The sequence below is a fragment of the Thermothelomyces thermophilus genome, chromosome 5, assembly GCF_000226095.1.
Source record: "Thermothelomyces thermophilus ATCC 42464 chromosome 5, complete sequence".
NCBI lineage: Eukaryota > Fungi > Ascomycota > Sordariomycetes > Sordariales > Chaetomiaceae > Thermothelomyces > Thermothelomyces thermophilus.
Window position 1 is genome coordinate 3,469,111 of NC_016476.1, and position 21,632 is coordinate 3,490,742.

The 21,632-nt window shown below is 56.5% G+C and overlaps 8 protein-coding genes across 8 annotated transcripts; 4 read left to right on the top strand and 4 right to left on the bottom strand.

Moving 5' to 3' along the window:
• Positions 1-692: 692 nt before the first annotated feature.
• Positions 693-4,439, bottom strand: MYCTH_2309330 (uncharacterized protein). Its single transcript, XM_003665445.1, has 2 exons — positions 1,394-4,439; positions 693-1,254 (listed from the first exon to the last, which is right to left on the bottom strand). Exons 1-2 carry the CDS (start codon positions 4,247-4,249, stop codon positions 1,009-1,011), a joined length of 3,102 nt encoding a protein of 1,033 aa, XP_003665493.1. The 5' UTR covers positions 4,250-4,439; the 3' UTR covers positions 693-1,008.
• A 1,139-nt stretch (positions 4,440-5,578) lies between these two features.
• On the bottom strand, positions 5,579-9,365 carry MYCTH_2309332 (uncharacterized protein). Its single transcript, XM_003665446.1, has 5 exons — positions 9,076-9,365; positions 8,791-9,010; positions 8,559-8,734; positions 5,997-8,500; positions 5,579-5,932 (listed from the first exon to the last, which is right to left on the bottom strand). Exons 1-5 carry the CDS (start codon positions 9,256-9,258, stop codon positions 5,725-5,727), a joined length of 3,291 nt encoding a protein of 1,096 aa, XP_003665494.1. The 5' UTR covers positions 9,259-9,365; the 3' UTR covers positions 5,579-5,724.
• A 1,368-nt stretch (positions 9,366-10,733) lies between these two features.
• Positions 10,734-12,644, top strand: MYCTH_2309334 (uncharacterized protein). The gene is made up of 3 exons (XM_003665447.1): positions 10,734-11,238; positions 11,304-11,770; positions 11,834-12,644. The coding sequence occupies exons 1-3, from the start codon at positions 10,864-10,866 to the stop codon at positions 12,540-12,542; spliced, it is 1,551 nt and encodes a 516-aa protein (XP_003665495.1). The 5' UTR covers positions 10,734-10,863; the 3' UTR covers positions 12,543-12,644.
• Positions 12,645-13,125: 481 nt separating this feature from the next.
• MYCTH_2309335 (uncharacterized protein) lies at positions 13,126-15,927 on the bottom strand. Its single transcript, XM_003665448.1, has 2 exons — positions 15,333-15,927; positions 13,126-15,266 (listed from the first exon to the last, which is right to left on the bottom strand). Exons 1-2 carry the CDS (start codon positions 15,583-15,585, stop codon positions 13,498-13,500), a joined length of 2,022 nt encoding a protein of 673 aa, XP_003665496.1. The 5' UTR covers positions 15,586-15,927; the 3' UTR covers positions 13,126-13,497.
• Positions 15,928-16,879: 952 nt separating this feature from the next.
• On the top strand, positions 16,880-18,593 carry MYCTH_70293 (uncharacterized protein; the record flags this gene model as incomplete). The annotated part of the gene is made up of 5 exons (XM_003665449.1): positions 16,880-16,994; positions 17,073-17,179; positions 17,239-17,411; positions 17,486-18,143; positions 18,220-18,593. 5 exons carry the CDS (start codon positions 16,880-16,882, stop codon positions 18,445-18,447), a joined length of 1,281 nt encoding a protein of 426 aa, XP_003665497.1. The 3' UTR covers positions 18,448-18,593.
• Positions 18,594-19,337: 744 nt separating this feature from the next.
• MYCTH_2129342 (uncharacterized protein) lies at positions 19,338-19,951 on the top strand (the record flags this gene model as incomplete). The annotated part of the gene is made up of 5 exons (XM_003665450.1): positions 19,338-19,412; positions 19,466-19,484; positions 19,538-19,607; positions 19,675-19,872; positions 19,939-19,951. The coding sequence occupies 5 exons, from the start codon at positions 19,338-19,340 to the stop codon at positions 19,949-19,951; spliced, it is 375 nt and encodes a 124-aa protein (XP_003665498.1).
• Positions 19,952-20,095: 144 nt separating this feature from the next.
• Positions 20,096-20,514, top strand: MYCTH_2309340 (uncharacterized protein). Its single transcript, XM_003665451.1, has one exon. It carries the CDS (start codon positions 20,239-20,241, stop codon positions 20,404-20,406), a length of 168 nt encoding a protein of 55 aa, XP_003665499.1. The 5' UTR covers positions 20,096-20,238; the 3' UTR covers positions 20,407-20,514.
• MYCTH_2309342 (uncharacterized protein) lies at positions 20,515-21,352 on the bottom strand. Its single transcript, XM_003665452.1, has 3 exons — positions 21,288-21,352; positions 21,003-21,232; positions 20,515-20,950 (listed from the first exon to the last, which is right to left on the bottom strand). Exons 1-3 carry the CDS (start codon positions 21,310-21,312, stop codon positions 20,618-20,620), a joined length of 588 nt encoding a protein of 195 aa, XP_003665500.1. The 5' UTR covers positions 21,313-21,352; the 3' UTR covers positions 20,515-20,617.
• Positions 21,353-21,632: the final 280 nt, after the last annotated feature.

Below are 21,632 nucleotides of genomic sequence, written 5' to 3' on the forward strand. Positions count from 1 at the left end.
TGGCTGGGGGTCCCAAAAGTTCCACCACTTCCGTTCGATTTTAAGGCCTACACTATTATTAGCCGGGGCTCCTGCGGCATGCACCAACCAACAGTTACCCAAAACTGCTAGTTATATACGACCCCTGTGCTACGTACAGTTTCACCTCTCGTTCGGATTCGCGCTTGCACCAGCCGAACAAACGCGTCTTTCTTTGCTTTCGGTGCCTGCCAATTTTGTAGCTCGACGCGTTGCAGAACTGCACTCTCTTAGGGAAAAAAAAGAGGAATGAATAGGGCCGGGTTGTCTCGTCGACTTGTTCGGCCTCTTCTCCTTCCTTCGGCGGGTTAACCCTCCCGCGCTCACCTTCCGAGCAGGAAGACGCAAAGCAAAGCAATCTTGTACCGACTAGAATACAAGCAGTATGCGCATACACATACCACCAGGGTGGATGATTATACTTGTACATACATACCTACCGGGAAGTGGGAGCAAACCGCAGCCCTCTTCCACCCTTCAGAAGAAGTCATCATCAACGTCGAACATTAACCCGCTCATCCGCATTTTCCTATCTCATAATGGGTATAAGCTACAGAGACATGCAGCAGTCTTCTTGTCCGTTCCATCGAGCCAGCCAGCCTACCCGCGTTCCGTCAGGTGAAACAAAACCCTGATAACCCGTTCCGATGTGAACCCTCCCCTCCCAAAACCCAGCGGCCGCCGCCAAATTGCCTGCGAGCTAGCCAAAAATCTAGATAAGTCCCGCGCCGGCAACTGAATCCATCCAGAAAAAAAAAGAATCTCGAGTATGCGTCGAGGAAGAGGGAGATGCTGAAGAACACGAGGAGAAAATGCCAAAATCCCGCGGCACAACAACAGCCGCCTGTGCCTTCATCGGGAGAGAACCAAGGGGCTGGCCAGCCAGCCAGCCAGCCAGCACAACCGGTAGGAAGATGGGATCCTGCAGGCACACGAAGGTGAAGAGCAAAAGAAAACGGGAGCAAATGGGGAGACTTGCCCTTGTCGCCGTTACTCCTCTCGGATAGGACCCATCCCCATCCCACTCCCGCCGCCACCGACGCCACTGCACTCCCCAATGCTAGCCCTCTCCATTGCCGACGACCCAGAGCTGACGGCATCACTCGCTACCTCCCTCCTCAGCGGCGACGCCCCAGCCGGCGAGTTCGAGCTTACCGTGCTGACGCTCGTCCTCTTACTGGCAGCGCTGGCATCGCTGTTTCTGCGGGAGGTATTTCTCGGCGAGACCTTACCCGTCTTTTGTGTCTCGTTAGCAACCATACATAGAACATTTAACAAGCTGAGAGACGGGGGAGGGAAGACAAACAGAGCGGAGGAGTTGGAAGGGGAGGGGAGAAGGGGAATCATTTCAGTAGAAGAGACAGAAAGAACATACCTGTTTAGCCCACCGCAACCCACAGGAATTGCACAAATCCCTATTCCCGCTGGGCCCCCTCCTCCACTCGGGCGTATCTGTCCTGTGACAGTTTGCACAATCTTTCGCCACCACACCGCCGCTCCCCCCCGCGCCAGCACCGCTCCCGCCGCCTTTTCTCCGCTTCCGCTTCTTCTTGTTGGCCATCAGCTGCATGAGCTCCTCCGCCAGCAGCCGGTTGACCTTTTCCATCTGCCTGAGCTCATACTGCCACGACGTGCATCTGGTGGTCCCGAGCTCGGCAAAGATATCATCGCTCTCGTCATCATCCGACTCGATCGCCGAGCGCGGGTACGTGACCGTCACCGACCGGTTCCCCACAACGACGACGCCCGTCGTGGCATCCTCTCCGCCGCCGCCACCACCAGCAACAGCAGCAGCAGCAGCAGCAGCAGCAGCAGCGGTAGTCCCAGCTCCCGTCACCGTCCCGCCTGCTCCCTTCCCGGCAGCGATGACCCGGCCGCCCTTGACGAGCCTCGTCTGCGCAATCAGGAAACTGGGCCCGCCCTTTGCCGCGACTCCCATCCCGTCGCCGGGGTAAAAGACTGTCTGGGCGGCGATCAGCTGACCCCTCCTGTGCATCAGCTCGTGTTTGAGCCCGACCACCGCGCCCTTGCGCGCCTTCTCAATCGTCCGCCCGAACTCGGCCCTGCTCTCCTTGCGCAGGAGGTCCCGCATGCTGGTGCCCTCGAGCTCCCGGGGGCTGATGTCGAGCAGCGACTTGGCGCTGGACGAGACGTACAAGAACATGCCCGAGGCCGAGACCTTGGACCAGATCTCGCCGTCGGCGCCGAGCGGCATGCTGCCGAGCGGGGAGTGCGCCGCGTCGACGTCGCGGCGGCGCAGCGAGTAGATGGGCCGCTTGCGGCCAACCAAGATGATGTACTTGCGGCCCTTGGCGTGCGGCTCGTACAGAACCGTGCCGCGACTCTCGAACCACATGTAGCCCGAGTGCTTGCGTCGGATGCGGAAGGCGATGTTGACGGATGCGTTTTGCTGCGCGTCCTTGAGCTCGCGTGTGACGGGGACAATGTCGGAGGGATGGCAGATGGACGATAGGGAAGTGCCGACCAGGTCGGACGGGTCGTATTCGAGTATCTTCTTGCATGCCGGAGAGAGGTAGAGGAAGAGGCCCTTGAGGGACAGGACGTGGATCACGTCGTCGGCGTTCTCGAGGAGCATCTTGTGCCAGGATTGCTTATGCCACTCAGCGGGGGCACCCTTGGGATTGTACTGCTGGAGGAGGGAGGAGACGTCGTCGACGCCGAGGGTCTGACCGGCCTCGAGCTCCCACTGGGTTGTGTTTGGGAGCGACCAGAAGTATTGGCCAATGTCGCTGTGTCGGTAGTTGACCTGCATGGCCCCGGATTCCTGGCCCGAGATGGCCTCGGGGCATTCGACCAGGTCGATCTGGAAACCGATGAAGTACTTGATCTCATCACTATCCCAAGGGATCGGGATCAAGGTCAGCAGATTCAGGAACGGTTTTCCGCCCTTGCGGTAGTTGATCAGGCTCTGCTGTATCTCCTTGCCCTCGGTCACGGCGTTCTTCAGTTTGAGGACGGCATCGTTCGCCACGAACTCGCGCCGCGAGCCAGCCTCCACCTCTCCATCCGGGCTCTGCAGAAAACGGCAGTTCTTGCCGATGATCTCGTGGCGGTTATACCCGGTAAGATTCTGGAAATTGTCCGAAACATAGATGATGGGGCAGTCGTTGAGCGTCACGTCGGTCACGAGGAAGGCGCACGATAGGTCGACGGCACCAATCTCCACCGTGGGATTCTTCCTTGTCGCGACGTAGAACAGGGCCCGGAGCATGTCGAATCCGCTCTTGGAATAGACGTCCTTTTTGGGGTTGCGCGCCCCGAGACCGGGAGGGAGAGGTGGGCCCGTGGCGGTAGGCGCAGCCGGGGCCGGGGTCGCCGAGGCGGCGACGCTGGATCGACAGGCGCTAGACTGGGACATGGTCCGAGAAGCCTCTGGTGCCGGTGATTGGAACGCTGTAGAGGAGGCGGACGCCTCGCGCCGTTCCGTGGGCGCTATGTTCGCTTGGAACTGGCCCATGGTCTGATCTGACATGATCATGCTGTTGGAGGTCTCCCGAGGAACGGCAGAGGAGGCGTCAAAAGCCTCACCGGTTCCCATCATGCCGCCGCCTCTCCCGGCTCCGTATCCAGCCATCTGGTTCACACCGGCTGCGCTCATTGCCGTGCCGTCGACACCCATGCCCATGGGAAGGTCTTGGTTGACAGCGTCTAGCGACGCGGACGGATACTGAGCGTTGAGATCGGGTGAGTTGAAGATGCCCATTGCAGCGGCATCCGCACCCATCGAATCCATGTTTAGGTTCGTGAATGCGTCCATGCTGAGCGTGGTTGGGGCCAGCGCATCAAATCCCGGTTGACCCGGCACTCCCATGAGGGCCTGCTGTGAAAACTGCCCGGATGTGCCTGACAAGTCGGTGCTGTTGGGGAGGCCAAGGGGAAACCCCTGCATGGCGTCACCGGCGTTGCTAAAGCCCATCATCGACATGTGATGGCCGACTTCCCGAGCCGTCAGCGAGCCCGAGAACGGCTGGGCGACACTCGGTCTCCGCTGGAACCTGCGGTCATTCTGGCTGAAGATGTCATCGAGCGATTCGCCGGTCAGCGCCATGCCTTCCACGGTCGACATAGGGCTCGTGTGGGCCACCCCTCCCATACTTCCCGTGTTGGCCGCCCCATGGCTCTGGCCTTGTTGCCCGTTCCGCTGCATCGCCAGCCGCTGCTGGGCCTCTTCCTCGGATGACAGCGGAGAGGTGTAGAAATCGTTGTTCATTCTGATGGCATCGGCCGTCTTTCCGCTCGAGCAGTGATGATGGGCGATACAGAAGGGAGGGGAGACCTTAGGCCGCCGTCATTGTGTTACTAGGTAAGTGGGCTCGATGTTGTGGAATTTTTGGCCCGAGATGGCTCGTCTCAGCGGGCCATGGAAGGGCGAAGGCTCGGGTCAGCAGATGGAAAACTGCCGTGGGCGCGGCGATAGATCAGTGACCTGGGGTAATCGAGGATCGGTATTCGCCCCAGGCAAACGCGGTTTCTCTGGTTGTGTGTGCGCGGGTCTTTCGCCCCGCCTCCCACAGCCCATCACTGTTAGTCTCCCTATTGGTCTAGGGCCAGTGGCCACGACAGAGAAATGGGGCGTTTGCGAACGGTTGGGCTACTGGCCCCCGGTGTGCTTCATACTCGGTACTGGGCGGCGGAGGAACTGGAGCTGACGGGGACGCATGGGGTGGTCGCACCACACATGCACTGAATCGGGTAGTGTCGTGTGCAATACGCATGTATGTATGTATGTAATCCGTACATACAATACATAGGGTGGGGGGGGACCGACATGCAAGGGGGAAAAGGTGGCCATCACACTCACCGAGTTTTTCTTGCTCTTGCTCCGTCTCGCAGCGGCCTCGCTTGCCTGGCTGCCGGGATGTCAGCGAAGGTCTGCTAGGGTTGGGTAGGAGCGGGGCTGTTTGGGGTCCCACGTTGTCGCGGCGGATGACAAGATCGCCGTGGCTTGTTTCCACGGCGTCACATCATTGGAATCGTCCAATTATCTGTCAATGTTTTCGCACGATCCGAGCTTCCGGTGCCGGACGAGGTGCAGATGGGAATTTCAAAATCCCATCTTATGAAGCGGGATCGCCAGCTGACGGAATGGTGAAAGCGGAGGAGCCTCTGGGTACTGTACCTTGACGTAAAGTTCTCCACCCCACCTGCTATCACCCGTGGGGCAACCGCTCTCTGAGTGGGCGTGTCTGGGCACAGATATTCATCCTTTTCCCCTGAATTGTTCGCTACAACGAATTCCAATCCCGAACTAAGTGAAAAAGGACGACGACCGGGCGCAAATGGGCCGCGCGCGAAGCTGCCGGGAAAGACGTAAAAACAAGGGGTATCTGCTTTTGTTAGACCGGGTGCCGTTCGGTTTCCGGGGACGAATCCCGAGAGAACTTTCGTTTTCATTCCCTCACACTGCAAACTACTAGACGTGGAAAGAGGCAATTCTTCTCGTTGAAATGGCGGCGTTGCTGGTGCTGCCACCCCCCCTCAGACACCTGTTGGTATTAACAATCCTTACATCGCATTAACCCTCGCTGCCCGGGCAGTCGTCGCGCAGCTCAACCCGGCTGCCAGCGACATCAACCACCGTCGCCAAGTATGCCCCCTTTGCTTCTGTCGGGCGGCCTTCCATATCCCAAGATTCATCGAGCCGGGCTGGAACATACGCACGCATTGGCCTCCGCCATATCGTTCCTAGGCGAAGTGTGCCCGAATGACGTTCTGCGCCTCTGGCGTGAATTGTTGCAGCAGTGGTGTAACGTCTGTGTTGGTACCTTCCAGCAGAAGCTTGGTTGCTGCAACAACTCGTGCAGCATTCTGTCCGGCGAGAGCCTCTGCCTCCAGAGCCTGGGCAACATACACAAATATCCGCGACGCCTGCGATGTGACTGCCGGATGTTGCCTAGAGACTGTCAGCAAAATCCAAAAAAAAAAAAAAAATTACAAAGGCGGGAGGCGAAACTTACTTGCCGATAAGCTCCGCGAGGTAGAGGTATGCGTATGGCGCCGCTTCCTCATCATTTGTGATGGGCAGAGTGTTGAGCCACTCGGCGATGATCTGATCCTGCTGCGTGACGGCTGAAGCATTGAAATGGAGAATCTTGGCAATGGCGGCGCACGCATTCTCAGTTGCGTATACGTTGTCCTCGTTGCGCGCATCAGGAACACGCATGGCCTCAAACAGGAAGGGCACAGCTCCGCCGAGGAATGCCGACCATGCCTCGCCGCCGTGACGCGCCGCCACGCCAATGCCGTATGCTGCCGCCTGGCGGATGGCAGGCGACGGGTCCTGGCAGCCTTGCAGTAGCGGCTGGGTGATGTAGTTTGCATATTGACTGCTCTGAGGGCCGCAGTACTCCAAGACATCATCCATGATGCACAGTCCCCATTGCCGCTGCGTCGGATCGCTCGACTTGAGGAAGCCCTGGTAAGTGGGAAGCAGGTGCTCCCAGTGGCGCAGGAAGTTGACTCCGTGATACTTGAACACGCAGTGGAACGCCTTGTTCATGTCGGAGAGCAGTGTCTGGTCATCCTCGATGGCCAGAAGTAGCTCTTCCTGTTCGTCTTCGGCATCCTCGGCAGGCACGCCGCGGCGCTCCTCTTCGCGCTGTGCAACACGATCTTTGTAGTCCTCTAGCGTCGAGTTGACACCCTCAATGAATCGGGCGAGATGCTGATCGGTCAGGCAGGGGCGACCGATGACCTCGACTGACTCATAAAAGCACTGGTACATCTCTGCGAGTGTGTCAACTGCTGGTTCGGCCGTGAGAACTTCGAGAAGCTTGTCGACCGTCTTGCTCCAGAGAGCCGCGAGCTGCTCAGATTGGGGTCCGTACGCCTTCTTGACGCAGCTGAGCAGCTGAGGAACAAGCTTGGCGGACACGAATCGCACGGGATCATGAAAGAAGAAAGCAAGCCCGGGCAAGGCAATCTTCTCCATGATTTCGTCCGCATGGGGAGCAAACTCTTCCTCAAGCACCTGAGCGTAGACTACCAGGAGCTCGATAGCCATGTGCTTGTCATCCATCGAGCTGGTCTTGATGCCGATGGTCTTACCCCGGAGTGGCACCAGCTCCCAACCGTCCTCTTGCTGGAACTTCTCGATCTGCTCTTCGTCGTCGAGAAGCTGAATGTCGGCCTTGGCACTCGCCAGTTCGAGAAGCGGCGGCATGACTTTCGGAAGATAGGGGAGGAAAGCCTTGCCCATGACACGGCACATTCTGCCCCAGCAGTGCATCAGGTACTGAGCCTGCGGGTCATCAGGATCTTGGACAGAGTCCTGGATGCTCCCCAGCAACTGGACAAGCATCGCGGCGTCGCCGCCCAGCCGCTGAGCTCCCACCGCGAGCGCGATCAGTGTCGCGCATTCCATCGCCTTCGCCCGCAGCAGTCGATACTCCTTATCGTTCTCGCGACGAAGGACACCCACTAGAATGGGCATCAAGGTATCATAGTACCGGGAGAACGCCTGCTCGGCGGCATCGGCGATGGTGGCAATCGTGGACAAGGCTTGCTCTTGGACATATCGCTTCTCGTTTTGGAGGAGTTGGTAAAGTGCGGTCAGCAGCCCATCAAGATAAGGCTCCAGCACGCTCTTCTCAGCCTCCTCACAGAAGTTGACGAGAGCGGCGGCGGCGTGGGATTTGACCCTGGCCTCTGGAGAGTCAAGGACTGGTAAAATGGCCGAGAGAACGACATCGTAATACTCCTTTTGCATTACGGGAGCGAAGTCGGTGCTCATCTGACCCAGCGCATTGCATCCCGCCCATCTGACACGTGGATGGGGGTCCTTCAGCGCAGGAACGACCAGCTCAAGAACCTGCTTCAGCTCGCCAATCATCTGGTCCCTGCAGCCCTCCGAGATAGCAGATATCGCCATGAGGGCAGCATGGCGATCCCTCCATGCAGGAGATGACAGCATGCGGGGAAGCCAGTTGAACGTTGGTTGCAAGACAACCAGGCCGCCGAGCTTGTTGGCGAGACGATCCATGCAATGCTCGCCAGCAACATGGTTTTGGTCGCTTTCCGGGTCGTCGAGGTCGTCTGCTGCAAGCCACTCAGCAGCGTCGTCATCGTCCTCGCCGAGATCGGTCATCAGGCTGAGGCATTGGGTAATCATGTCATTGGTATAGTTGGGATCCTTCTTGCACATCGACGGCGCATAATCGGCAAAAGTAGCCATAAGCTCCAGGGCATTTTGGCGGCAAAGGTCGCTAAGCTCCTTGTCCTGAATCACCGTTATGCAGAATCGGACCAAGACGTTAAACGTCTGCTTAAACATTCGGGGCGCTCCCTCCGCGAGGTCGATAAGAGCAACGAGGGCCTTGCTGAGATCCTCCGAGTCTTGGGAGTCCTTGATAGGAGGCAGGATGTTGAGAACTTCGGGAAGGAGAACGTGGTACTTGGCCTGGTTCTTCTTGGACAAGCTGCGGAAAAAGGCGGCAAAGGCCTCCATTGCAGCGAGGCGGACCTGTCTCGGAGTCAGCATCCACTGAGCGCCCACAACCCTCTTTCAGGTGGCAACCTACCGCTACCGACTCGTCTTCGAAGGCATGCGCGAATGCTTGGGCTACGGCATCCTCGTGCTGCTTCTCAATGATGCCCGGTGTCGCGGTGAAGACGCGGAAGGCTGTCTCCCTCTTGCCCGCGTCCGGCGCCTGACTGAGTTGGAAGAGAACCTGGAGCAGCTCTGGCCACGAATCATCTGCTACGAACGTCAATGTCTGGTCTCAAAGGGCCCAGCGCTAGCTGGCGACGCACTGCTGTCATAATATTGCCTAGCGAGCTCGGCAACGGCATCGCTAATCTTGTTGCGGACGGTCTTATCGTTCTCCGCGATCAAGGTTTCCAGAAGCCTGCCGCGGATGACGGTGCCGTGTTCCTTGTCTAGAGAAATGAACATGTCGACATTGTCTGAGTTGCCAATCTTTCGCGTCTTGGAGGCTATGCGACGGAAAATGACTGCCGCGAAGGATCGCATCTGGTGGACAAACGGGTCAGCCCCAAACGCATATCCGCTGGTCCACGCAGGGTTGAGCGACATACAGACGGGTCGGTTGAGGTGCCAATCTGCTCGGCCAGGCCCATCAACAGCCACTCCGGTCGCTGGCTCGTCCACTGGTTCTGAAGGACATCCTCGGCCTGCGACCGGATATTGTTATCGGCCGACTGGAGCTGCTGAAGCAGCTGGGCCAGCTGGGCGTTGACCTCAGCCGGCAAGACTGACATGTTAACCAGCGACTGGCGTCGAACGTATAAGTCGGATTGGGTTGAGATTTGATCGAGGCTTTTGGCTGCCGGGCGCGTCGTGAAACGAGGGGAAGCCGGAGGAAGGTTGTCTAGTTGGCACTGCCTTGGGAACTGGTTTGTCCGCCCTTGCTACCCGAGCTTTTGGTAGGAACGGAGCTTCGGGCAGCAGCAGCGGCCGACGCGAGCGATGATTTCAAGAGATCACGTCGGTAGACCGCGGTAAGTCGTCGCGGAGCGCAAAGTTGGGGCTAAAAACGCGTCGTGTGCCTAAAGTCGCGAAGAGAAAAAAAAAATAATCCCGGCAGGCGGCGTGTTGAGAAAATGGGAACGTCGCAAGGAGGGGGGCTTTTCGGCGTGTGGAAGGAGGGGAGTGAAAATGGCCAATATTTTTCTGATTGGTCTGGATTCTTGGGTGGGGGAGGGGCAGGTCTGCGCATACAGTGCGCTTGGTCGCGCATTTGCACCGGGCTCGGAGGAAAATGTCAACGTGCTTTCAGAGCCGCAAACTGTGGTTTCTGACGTGATGGCCACAGGCATAAACCAGACGTGTACTGCTCGTTCTGTGTTTGCACGACCCAAGTCATGCTCGTATGGCCACGAGAGGAGATGTTTTGAACGTTGCCTGATTTGCAGACACCCCTTGTAAAGGTGCTTACACCTCGACGAGGAAAAGACATGTAACATATAATGTCAACGCCGCAGCCATTTGCTGCTAATTTTTAATTATTATTTTATTTTTTAAACATTCAAGTCGTTTGACACGAAGCAGCGGAACACTGGGCGACATTTCTGGATGACTGACTTTGTAATGGCCTGTTCAAGAACATCGGTCGCGCTTTGACCATTAACAAGGTGAGGACAGACCGGCGTACCAACCGAATGTTTGCACGCATGCAGCACATGTCCCGTAACTATCTGGATGTTCGCCATAAACTTTCGATAGCGTTTTGGTCTGGTTGTTCTTTCACCAAGGATGTCCCCGTAATGGCTTCACTGTGTAAATCTAGGCTCATGTGGATGGGAACAGGATGTTGACTAAGTGCAAGAAAAGAGGAAAGTGGGGTGGAAGGATCCCCGTCAATCATGCCCAGTACCCCAGACCTGGGCCTTGTTATTATTATGATGTCTTGAAGAGATAGAACATGAAGTGATCTGGGGTTGAAAGCGTGCTGGGACTACAGATGCGGTTCTGTCGCCCCGATACCTAGCAAATTATCGTTTCGGGCTTGGGACTTCAGCGTCGCGTTGCATGGCGGATCCAGTCTGCGCCTATCTGCGAGAGCTCATGCGAGGTCGCGAAACGCCGCGCATACGCAGTAGATGATCTGAAACCCCGCATCGCTGAGAGCTCCGTCATTGCTCATCCTTGTCGCCTTGTCCGGAACATTCCCCGGTGTCTTCGAGGCCTCCGGTTTCTTTGCCCGGGACAATCTATCGCAAAGGTTCAAATTAGCGTTCAATCGTTATCTAGACTCTTGTTCCGAAAGGATCGTTGAAGATCAGCAAGTCCCCATCCCGGCAGCTGCGCAGCAGGGAAGAAAGAGCAATCGAGACGGCCTCTGCTCTGAAGCAGGCAGCTTTGCCATGGACACCGACTCCCCCGCCAAAAGCGCGGAGAATGCGGCGAGCTCCTCAGCTAGCTCGCTGGGTGCGACGGCCGGGTCGTCGATGGAGAGGAACAATTCCCAATCGGGCATTCACAAGCCGAGCCATGTCGCTGCGCATCGACAGAGCTTCGCTGAGAACCAGCGGTATCCCCCGCCGTCTCCTCGGAACCATCGCCACCCGTCTTTGACACAGCAGGCGCTGCTGGAGATCATGAACCACCCCTCGTCCAACAGACACCCGAACCCGCGCTACGCCGGAAGAGACTGGCGGGATATTACTGTTGGGGAGCTCGCAGCGCCCGAAGATGTGAGGTGGGCGGAGCTGGACCTCAGCGTCCAGGATGCTACCATGGTATGCAACATCGTCAACTTGCCATCTGATGCTGGGCGGGAAGCTGAGAGACTTGGGATGATTAGCTGCTTCTCAAGCAAAACCCGACCAACGTCGTTCTCGTGCGCGAGACACCAGATAGCCGAACAGCCGTCACCACCTTTGATTACAGCGATCTGAACGCCTACCTGCTGGTAGTCGTGGGCCTCGCGGATCCGGGTGAGGAACACGTCGCCTTGTATGAAATGATCGCGAGGAAGGCTCAGGCGCAGGAAGACATTCCGCTGCGGGATATACAGTCCCTTTGCCGGAAGGAGGAGTTGGTGACCCTGTCAGCCGACGAGTACCTGGACAAGGCCATGGAGGCGTTCGGGAGCGGGATTCACCGAATCCTGATTGCCAATCAGGCTGGCGAAGTGATTGGCGTTCTTAGCCAGCTGCGCCTCGTCGAATTCTTCTGGAACGAGGCCGTCAACTTCCCTGCGATCGAGCGATTGTATGCGTGTCTCCTGCGGGACCTTCAGATTGGCACGCACCAGACCATTGCCATCAAGTGAGCAGACCGAGCGTTGTCGAACGACGGCCCGGGACTTGTGTGCGCTGACAATTCGACCAGCCTCGACCGCCCCCTGACCGACGCCCTCTTGTTGATGCACAACGAGGGGCTAACATCGGTGGCAGTCGTCGACCAGGGCCTCAATGTCGTCGGCAACATATCAGCTGTCGATGTCAGGCACCTCACAAACGCCGCGAGCCTGCCGCTCCTCAAGAGCTCATGCATGAATTTCATCAGCGTGATTCTTTCGGAGCGCGGCATGGAGCACGGCCGCGACTCGTTCCCCGTCTTCCACGTGAACCCTTATTCAACCCTCGGGCACACGGTCGCCAAGCTCGTCGCCACCAAATCCCACCGCATGTGGGTGGTCGAGTCTGCCTCGCCCTCCCCGAGCGCGCCGGCGACGCCCCTGCTTCAACCGAGCCACCCGGCCGGAACCCAGCCTCCATCAACAGTCAGCGTAGGCAGCCCTCCTCCGCCAGCCAGCGTAATCGTCCCTCCGCCGGCCAATGTGACCGCGCCGCAGTCACCGCAGCCAAATCAGACGTTCACGACGACGGTCATACCATCAGGCTTGCCCGGCGCACACCTGTCAGGTCGCCTGACGGGCGTCGTGTCCTTGACAGATATTCTGAATCTGTTTGCCAAGACTAGCGGTCTTCGCCCTTCTGACCCTGCAGAGCAGCGGGCCCGGAGGCGCCGGAGCTCGAGCTCTTCGGTGCGGCCGAGCCTGGATAGTTCGAGAGCTAGCCTGGATTTCAGGAGGTGAGTATGTGCTGGGGGGGGGGGGGGGATGCCTGGAGGGTGGAGTTTGGCGGCGACCCGGAAGACTGAGCTCGCCTCTCTCAACCAAGCATGACATCCGACAGTTGGGAGTTATCGGTAGTGCTGTTCAGGCTGAGGATGACAACACACGCACCCAGGTGCGGGGCAAGTTTATTCAGGTGGACAACCGGGAAACATCTCTAGATTCATGGAATCATGGGTATCTCTGCTGGGTATACCGAGGATCCATGCGGACAGAATCGCAAAGTGGCACTACCTAAAAAGACCACCGTATGTCGCGCAAGGGAAAAGAATCCTGCCAGGCTTACACCCAACACGAGGGATTAATGCCTCCCCGGATGAGGCCCTCGCGAGGCAGAAGCTGTCTATCATAGTTGTTGTAAACCGTAGCGTAAGACTCAACTGCTTGGTGCTTATAACCGCGGGGCTGGTCCTCGATGTCAATGTTTAGATCTCATCAAGCCAGCCAGAGAGGACGCCTTGATAGACAGGTCTCTTAGGTAGGCATTGAGTGTTGTCCACGGTAATCCTCTCCCCGAACCCCCCCCCCCCCAACCCCGACCCATCTAAACGTCACGCAAAGTTTGTCCATTACCTTGTAGTTTGTATCGCATACATGTGTATTCCATTCCATACCGCGCCCAACATGCCTCGGTCAACAACCGGAAAAGGAGGTTTCATGCGTCTCCCCATCTCTCATGTTCCCCCGTAGATACATACATACATAAATACCATTACTTCGAACTCCAGTAATTATCATACAGTCATGAAATACAACTCGCTCTCCTTCCCCCAGCCGTGAGAGACATTATTCGTAAGAAACCAGCTATCAACGCGAACGCCGATGTCCCGATTAGGATGAGAACGCGTCTGCCAAAGTACTGGCGGGAACAGCAGATGGTGCGGCCGAGAAGCGCGTGACCAAGGGGCGCAGAGTATTAGATAGCGTCCTCTTTCGCAGGTTTGTCTTCCCCTGGTTCTCTGCTCTTCACTGCCTCGGCCGCGGAATCGTCCGCCACGGCACTACGACCCTCCTCGTTCTCCTTCCGGGGGGACACTGACGTCCCCCTGAACGAGCGTGGCACATCTAACGGCCCGATTCCCTCCTCCTCCTCCTCTTCATCGTCACTATCAGGAAAAGCACCCGCCATCTTCAACCTCCTTCCCGTGGTAGGGCGCGTATTCCTACGATCCCTTAGCCAGAAATCGTCCCGTTCAAGCCTGCCATACCCCATATATCCCTCGTCATCGCTCCAATCCCAAGCGACACTGACACGCTCACCGCCCTCGCCCATGCCAAACACGAGGCCCCTCCACTCGCCGGCCGTTATTCGAGCGGCGACGTCAAGCATCAAGCTGATGAGATGCGAAGGTGGAGACATGAGTATTTCGCATGTCTTATGGAGCACCGTCATCGGCAGGCTGCGGACTACCGCTAGCGTGCCTTGCGTTGATGTGGTTCCGGCTGTGCTGGCTCGGTTCGGACGTGCTGTTGTGTTGTATGCCGTTGTTGTGGGAGAAGATTGTCGCCGGAGCTTTGTGGTAGGTGCGTTGCCGTGTGGTGACAAGGGCGAGAGGCTGCGGCGGGAGGGAGAGCAAGAGCGGTCAGAAGAGGCTGAGGAGGCTGCAGTTGGTTCGCGGCGCATTTGGGACTCGGGGTGGGGGGAGGTCGGTGTTGAGCTGGGCGAGATGGTTTCGGGTTCTTTTATGATTGGTATCACTGTTGATTGGGCGGTGGCCGCCGGCTCTTGCGGATGGCAGGCTGGGGTACTGCACTTGGATACATTAAGCGAATCGGTGGTGTTGGCGTTCCAAGGCTGGGAGGGTCTGGAACCTATACCGCGACTGGGCACGGTATGGCTGGTATTGGCCGTTTCTGCCGAGTCTTGCATGCGCAGAACTTGAGCTGAGTTCCGCGGTGACCCGGGGGTCGACGAAGGGGGAGATGGAGGAAGGGGGGTTGGCAGCCATGACTCCCGACCTCGGATCGACTCCAGAGACTCGGATGGCGATGTAAACCTAGGCGCTTCAATTCGCTTGTCTGCCGAAGACAACGGGCTTAACTTTGGCAGAGGAGAAGCAGCGGAGGGGATGCGCTGTGGAAGGACAGCTGAAACGTCCGCAGGTTTGTCGTGGCCAGGGTTCACGCTTGATGAGTTGTCATCGGTCTGTCCATGAGTGCCAAATGTGTCACGATATGCTGGCGCTACTTCACCAGCGGGCGGCTCTTGGTTCTTGGTATGTTCATTGAGCACCCTCCGAGTGCCCAGCGCCGCCCTCAGGTCACCCATGCAAAAGGAGCCTCTCGGCGTTCCCTCATGGAGGCGGGCAATTTCAACGGGAGTAACTGGCGTCAAGGGTAATGATGCGCTGGACCTCCTCGCAGGAGTCCAAGGTCGCTTTTCCACCGGCGTTCGCGGGCGCTCTGGGAGCTCGACGGTAAAGGATCGTTTGAACGGGCACTCTGTCTTTTCAAATTGCAAAATGGAGTCAAAAACCTCTCGAAGACGTTGGGCCCCGCGCACATCTTCTTGCTCCTTTACGGGAACCTCTATACGCCAGTACTGAGGTCTCCGGATCTGCAAGACAAACTTGCTGGATTCTTCGTCGACGCACCATACCTGGCTCTTCGGGAGGATCGGTTGAAGAGCGGCACCGCAGCTGAGGAAGGCTACTGATCCGGGGGCACGATATATACTGAAGGGACCTATGGTGGGCAACGGTTAGAAGCCAAGCTCGCTCTCAATCTGCACGCAGGATAGTCAACACGCACCAACCGCAATCGTTCGTTCGAGCTGGGACGACCACGGGAGCGATCCCGGTTCGATGTCCGACCTTCCTGCTGTCCGCTGGCGATTGAAGAGGAAGCTAGTTCCTGCGGTAAAGGAGACGATCTTAACATTTGGATGGTAATAGAGAGTGTCGACCAAACCCCCTGCGGGCTGCGGGGCAGAGGGGGGCAGCGGAGAGGTAAAGACGCGGCGGGGGGCTGCGAATCCCGAGCTTTTTGGTCTGGCGGACTCCATGTCGGAGGGTCTATTGTAAGTCTACTCCAGAGGTCGAAGCATTTCTGATGGGCGGGGAGCGATCGTGGGAGGAAAGGCGATAACGAGGCGGCATAGAGGGGCGGCGAGTGGGCAAATGTCGCCGCAAGACTGCGGTTTGACGGACACTCGGGCCGGTGTCTTGGCCGTTCGTCTGAGCGTCGCACGATGCGCGGGCGGATCGGCAGGTTTGCAGAACATCCAGATTGGCGCAAACCAATCTGAAGTCTCGAGGGGCAGGAGTACCAGCAGGCAACCGTGAGAGCGCCAGGGAACAGCGAGCGGACTGAGATGCGAAAGATGGAATGAGAAGCTGAAGCTGGGTCCTTCCAAGTCGAAATCCTCGCTCCTTAGCTGCGCGACGCGCATCCTCCTTCCATACATACACTAGGGTGCGAGAGCCCCACTCTGATCTGCAAACGCTCCCGGCATTTTCATCCCAATTGGCGCAAGCCTTCCCTGCTCTCCGTCCAGAATCAAGTTCAAATCCAAGTCTCGTTAAGATTATGTCTCGTTTGCTGCCGCATCCGTATGCACGTATACGATGAAGAAACCATATGTTGGCGTTTTGGAAGGTTTGTATAAAGACCACTACACTAGCGTGATACGGAGCACCCGCTGCAATGCATGACATTGGGTATGCGATGCGAGAGCGGGATGTCCACATTGCCGAACATTCAAGACAGTGTTCCTACGATACCAAACTGATCCCAAGAGAGATGCCAGTTGCATTATGCTGAAATTCAATATGAGACGGAAATCAGACATCGGAAAACAGAACATGTAAATTCCCAGCAAAGGTAGGTCATCATATCGACAAATATGTCTAGAAAGTTCATGGTTTAGTATCCCGTATTTTGGGCGTATGTAGGTTCCTAAGTTCGGAATAGTGTATTTATGTAATGTATGTAACCACCGTACTGTACGAGTGGATACGCAAGCATGGCAATTGACATCATCGGCCGATAGGACGTTCTACCTGACACGGGTCAGGACCCGGCACAACTTCCTCCCATCTCGAAGTTCAAGCGCCCATGTTCCTGCCTTGATTCCACGAACTGCCGGTGAGGGAAGGGGCGTGGAACTGAGGAGCACTGAGGAGCACTGAATACTTTATGTAGAGCTGAGATGGAAAGCCCCATCGATTGCCCGTTGATCTATCATCGATTTTTTGCCCAACGCACGGCCTCCACGAATTACCCCCAAGTAACACGGAGCTTAATATCGGTGACCTTCAACACTCTTCGCTTCTCCACGGCTCCAAGACGGCAGCACAATGTCAGCTCCTCAGCGACTGCACCTTGACAAAGACAAGTTGAAACAGCATTTTGATATATCGCATTTTGACATCAATGCCATCCTCCGGGGCATGCAGCTGACGCTGGTCGGCGGTACGAGCCCAAGCTGTTGCCCTTTTGTTGTGTCAAACGTGATGGGGTTTTGTCCGACCCGCTGCTAACGCAATCCAGCTTTTCGAGCACTCCAAAACCCGGACCTGTTCACTTCGAAACATTACAAGCAGGCCATCAAAGCTGTCATTCTGGGCTATGTCATCCGCCTGGTAATTGCTTTGCCGGTCCGTCGCCTAGCTTGTTCTCTTCTGCGCCGACATCTCACTGACTCGATGGCTCGTAGATCTCCGGCATCAAGCTCCTCATATGGCTTCTATCCTTCGCCTTCCCCCTCGACCGGGTGTCATGGGATGACTCGGTTGTCAGCGGGCTCAGCTTCATCGAAGAGCATGTCCTCCAAGCCCCGCTCTTCTTCATGAGTCTCATGCGCTATATCAGTCCCACTCTCGACGACCTGTACGTCCATTGCTGCCGGCCCATGTTCATAACCCCATTCGCAACTAGTCTCGAGGCTAAACGGATTTGCCCAGATTCATGGCCTCCCTTCTCTGGGTGGACTTGACCTACGTGCAGAAGCACCGGCCCGACGTGGACAGCTCTGAGCTAACCAAGATGTACATGCTCCCCCCGCCGCTGGAAGACAGACAACAGCAAAGACTCCAGCTGAAAAGGCTGCCCCTGAGCAAGGACTTGTCGGACCCTGTCAAGCTGCGCGCCATGTACTACCCGCCGCTCAAGTTGTACCATGCCGATGATGTGCGCGACCATAGGGTCCGCACCGCCGATTCCCTCGCGCGCTTCCTGCGCCGCTTTGCACGCAAGGCCGCCCTCTCACTCGCGGTCTACGCAGCGTCGTTCGTGCCGTACGCGGGCCGCCTCGTGCTCCCCGCTGCGAGCTTCTGGACGTTCAAGAGAGCTGTGGGGCTGGGTCCCGCGAGCATCATCTTTGGGACCGGTGTGCTGCTGCCGAGGCGGTATTTGGTAGTTTTTCTGCAAAGTTATTATGCTTCGCGAAGTCTCGTTCGCGATTTGTTGGAACCCTACTTTAAGAGAATTGTGTTTACGGCGGAAGAGAAGCGCAAGTGGTTCCGGAGTCGGGAGGGGCTGTTGTTTGGGTTTGGTATCGGCTTCTATCTGCTTTTAAAGGTGCCTTTGATAGGGGTACTGATCTACGGTACTGCCGAGGCGGTGGGTTCTCTCGCTTTTACCTCAGGATGTTCTATTCTGCTGTTGATGGGATAGGCGACTGACATGTGTTTGACAGAGCACTGCGTACCTCATCACCAAGGTGACTGACCCCCCGCCGCCACCATCTCACAGCCAGGGGTTCGCCCAAACCCAGCTCGAGTGGAGGAATAAGCAAAGGTTTCTTAGCCTGTCGCTGAGCAATCTGGATGCGCTTCACGACCAGCCGTCGGCGGATGAGAAGATGGATCGGTATCCTGCTGCTAGCAGCCGGTCAAATGCCGAACCGAAGGAAGATGCCGACTAGGACAAAACGGTTACGCATGGTCCGTGAGGATCCGGGGGAATCGACAGCTCACTTGGAACGTCTGATTCTGAAAAGCGATTGCATTGAACAAGAAGATAGCGAGCTAGAAACAGCGGAGCCCGACTCCCGGAACTTCGATGTGTAGCACTCCGCAGCTTCCACTCGATAAGCCAACCGTGCACTGGCGTATATCAGACACGGTCCTCTTACAACAAGGTACAAGGCCACGCTTATCCAATCTCTCGCAGTGGTTCGTCGCGAACACGGAAGAAAAGATCAACAACTGTATGAACTGTTTGTGCCGTCTGTTATCAGCAGAGGGACCATGTATCTCACGCTCCTTATCTGGTTGTCGGAGATGCAGTCGTGGGATGCATGCAATCCATAACTCCAACCTGTCTCTCCTCATCAATCGACCCACTGGTTATTGTGGAGTACCTAACCAAGGAATGTTCGATGATTGCAACTAAGTACTCCCTAAACGTTCTTACACAAGGCGTTTTGCGCAAGGGTATTCCAATAACTAACGAGAAGTTGGACTCTGGAGCCTGGACCCCCTGCTTAGTTGCATTGATGTATCTCCGACTCGACACAACAACAGAACCTATAATCCGTAGAGCTTTCGAGATGCGATTACGTCTCCTGCCGACAGATTGGGCGGCCTAAATCGTGCATGCACTTCGAGTTGCTCATGGCCGACCGGGGATGCGGGGTAGGTACTTGATTCAGTTGATAGCTGAGGAGTTGTGATATTGCTGATGGGGAGAGAAGTGGATGGCTTCCAAAGTTGGCTTGGGTTTGCCTGGCTCTGCTCTGGAGAGCGTTCGATTCTAAGATCGTGTCTTTGACTGTACATACAAGTAGCGTAATTTGACTCAGTTTGTAACACAATGGGCAAGACTGGAATCCGAACTATTTGCAAAATCGATTTCAACAAACCTGCTGAGGAGCAGCCGTATCTCCATGTAAGTGGTCTACTAGCAAGGACGAGCTGGAGACTGCGCTGACAAGCTCCCAGAACAGGCGGCATCCCGACAGTACGTCTCTTCACCTCGTCAGAACTCCCCACAGTGTCTAACCTCGTAGACAGTCCCATTTGCGGGCACCATCAAGGACGGCGAAACGGTGAAGATTGAGTCCCTCGACTGGTCCCTCGACTGGTAGGCCCCTTCGAAAGCAAAGCACCTGGCATTCAAGACTTTAGAGCCGTTGACTGACAGATGCCAGGACTGGGGGGCAGATCAAGAACGATGACTCGGCCGACGATGTCAAGAATGTGGACCTCACCAAGGTTCACTATCTCTCCGGCCCCTTCGAAATCGAGGGATCCATGCCCGGCGATCTGCTCCTGGTTGAGATCATGGATGTTCAGCCATTTCAGGACCGGCGTGGGGATTCACAGCGATCTTCGACGGGCGCAATGCGGTAGGTGGCCGTCAAACACCAGATCTCACCCGAAGAGCTACTCTCAGGTGCTAACTGCAAGTACAGGGCGGTTTCTTAGATGAAATATCTCCTTCGGCGTATGTTTGTCCCTTCTCGAAGCCCTCCCCGGCACCCCACCCCCCCAAAGTATAACCAGCTCGCAGTGCTTACATCCCTCCCAAGTTCACCGGGCTTGTCCACCCTGGAATTCTCGGGTGTGCACCATCGGCCGAGTGGAACGCCCGCGAAGCCGCTTTGATTGCGGCGAACAGACTGGACCGTGACATTGCCATGCCGTGAGTGTGCTCCCATCTCCCTCCCAAGTATACAACCCCGGTTAAATGGCTCCCCTGTTGTCTCTTACCGATGGACATCTTTGACTTCAATATCTCGCCGTTGTCCACGGTCGGGAAGCTGGATATGGGCCGTTGTGCATTCGAGTCGGGGAGGACAGAAGGGCAGATGCGGCTGGAGGATGCGGGGACGAAGAGCGAGATCAGGTTTGGCGATGGATTGATGTATAAGCAAGGGTGAAACATGGAGTGGGTGGTTGTTTGTATTGGAAGTTGGAAAGTCGCCGATTGCCGGCTTGCATCATGGATATCCGAACTCGCCGTGATGGTTTTATCTAGGACGTACCCTCAAGACTGCTTCTATTCTCGGATACTCAGAGAACATGTGAGAATGTGCGAATGATCGCTGCTTCATGTGTAGTTGATGCTTCACACGAGGCCCGGGCACGAGCTCAGTCGGTAATCTGCAGCTCCCCGAACTGTCTATGTCCCGTCTCCCTTTCGTGCTTGGCCGCCTCCCGTGTGCCCTGTCCAATCCAGTGGCACAGCTCACACTTGATGACAAAGTCAGTTGTGTCGGTGTAGTAGTGCAAGCTTTGAAGCCTCTGGGCTAACTGGCGTGCCTTGTCCAGAACTTCCTCATCATCGGTCGACCACCGCGTCACATCCACCTCGACAGGGTAGCTTAGATCCATGCAAAACGCTATCCTGTCGTAGTGTATGCCCGAGTAGAGGATGATAACGCGGTTGGGCTTGTTCTCACCAAAGCGGTCCACGCGAAGCGACTAGCGGCGTTAGCTGAAGAACCAGAGACTTGAGGAGGGGAGGGGGGCATACTTTGACGTCGATTGAGCTGATCTCGATATTGTATATGTGAGAGAGAATGGAGAGCTCGATGGCTCCACCCCAGGTGTCCATTTGGCGCATCCTACTCGTATAAACGAGGGGTTCTTCCCCGAGAATGGCCTTGTTGTACTCATTGGGATGGTTCAGGATGTAATCGGCTACCTGGTCTCGGAGGGTCTTGGATGGATTCTCTAGGCCAATGGCACCCCCGAAAGCGGTAACTGCGGGAGGTGTCAGTTCAAAGAAAGTAGCTTCCCCGCACACACGGGCACCTACACATGCAGCTGTTGTCATCCGGCATGACGCGGAGCACTAGAGGTTCTGTTAGTTACGAACATGGCCGCCGTGAGTGTGGGTCTTACCAATGTATCCCCCTCTTTCAGGCCATTCCAGTGATGTCTCATCAGGCTCTATCCCCTTTGGGGTGAAAGGCTTTGGTTTGGGTTCCGCGGACGCGGGTTGCAAGGCAGGGGCGGGTGGCGTGGTGTCCACAGGAGCGACAACTATAGTCTCACCCCTGAGCTTCAGTTCCCTGATGCTTGTGCTTTGTAACGAGGGACTGATGTCGAGGCTCTTCAACGGGTAGCCATATTTTAGGGAGAAGTTGCCAAGTCCTGTCTT

Bases quoted from the DNA above. Each gene is read 5' to 3' on its own strand.
- MYCTH_2309332 (XM_003665446.1), bottom strand. From the start codon at position 9,258: ATGTCAGTCTTGCCGGCTGAGGTCAACGCCCAGCTGGCCCAGCTGCTT. The intron at 8,735-8,790 runs GTGCGTCGCCAG...CGTTCGTAGCAG, and splicing joins TAGGCAATATTATGACAGCA to ATGATTCGTGGCCAGAGCTG. The intron at 5,933-5,996 runs GTAAGTTTCGCC...GACAGTCTCTAG, and splicing joins CTCGCGGAGCTTATCGGCAA to GCAACATCCGGCAGTCACAT.
- MYCTH_2309335 (XM_003665448.1), bottom strand. From the start codon at position 15,585: ATGGAGTCCGCCAGACCAAAAAGCTCGGGATTCGCAGCCCCCCGCCGC. The intron at 15,267-15,332 runs GTGCGTGTTGAC...TGCCCACCATAG, and splicing joins CGAACGAACGATTGCGGTTG to GTCCCTTCAGTATATATCGT.
- MYCTH_2309334 (XM_003665447.1), top strand. From the start codon at position 10,864: ATGGACACCGACTCCCCCGCCAAAAGCGCGGAGAATGCGGCGAGCTCC. The intron at 11,239-11,303 runs GTATGCAACATC...TGGGATGATTAG, and splicing joins GCGTCCAGGATGCTACCATG to CTGCTTCTCAAGCAAAACCC. The intron at 11,771-11,833 runs GTGAGCAGACCG...CAATTCGACCAG, and splicing joins CACCAGACCATTGCCATCAA to CCTCGACCGCCCCCTGACCG.
- MYCTH_2309340 (XM_003665451.1), top strand. From the start codon at position 20,239: ATGGACATCTTTGACTTCAATATCTCGCCGTTGTCCACGGTCGGGAAG.
- MYCTH_2309342 (XM_003665452.1), bottom strand. From the start codon at position 21,312: ATGCCGGATGACAACAGCTGCATGT. The intron at 21,233-21,287 runs GTAGGTGCCCGT...CACCTCCCGCAG, and splicing joins GGATGACAACAGCTGCATGT to TTACCGCTTTCGGGGGTGCC. The intron at 20,951-21,002 runs GTATGCCCCCCT...TAACGCCGCTAG, and splicing joins TCAGCTCAATCGACGTCAAA to TCGCTTCGCGTGGACCGCTT.
- MYCTH_2309330 (XM_003665445.1), bottom strand. From the start codon at position 4,249: ATGAACAACGATTTCTACACCTCTCCGCTGTCATCCGAGGAAGAGGCC. The intron at 1,255-1,393 runs GTATGTTCTTTC...GAGACACAAAAG, and splicing joins GGTTGCGGTGGGCTAAACAG to ACGGGTAAGGTCTCGCCGAG.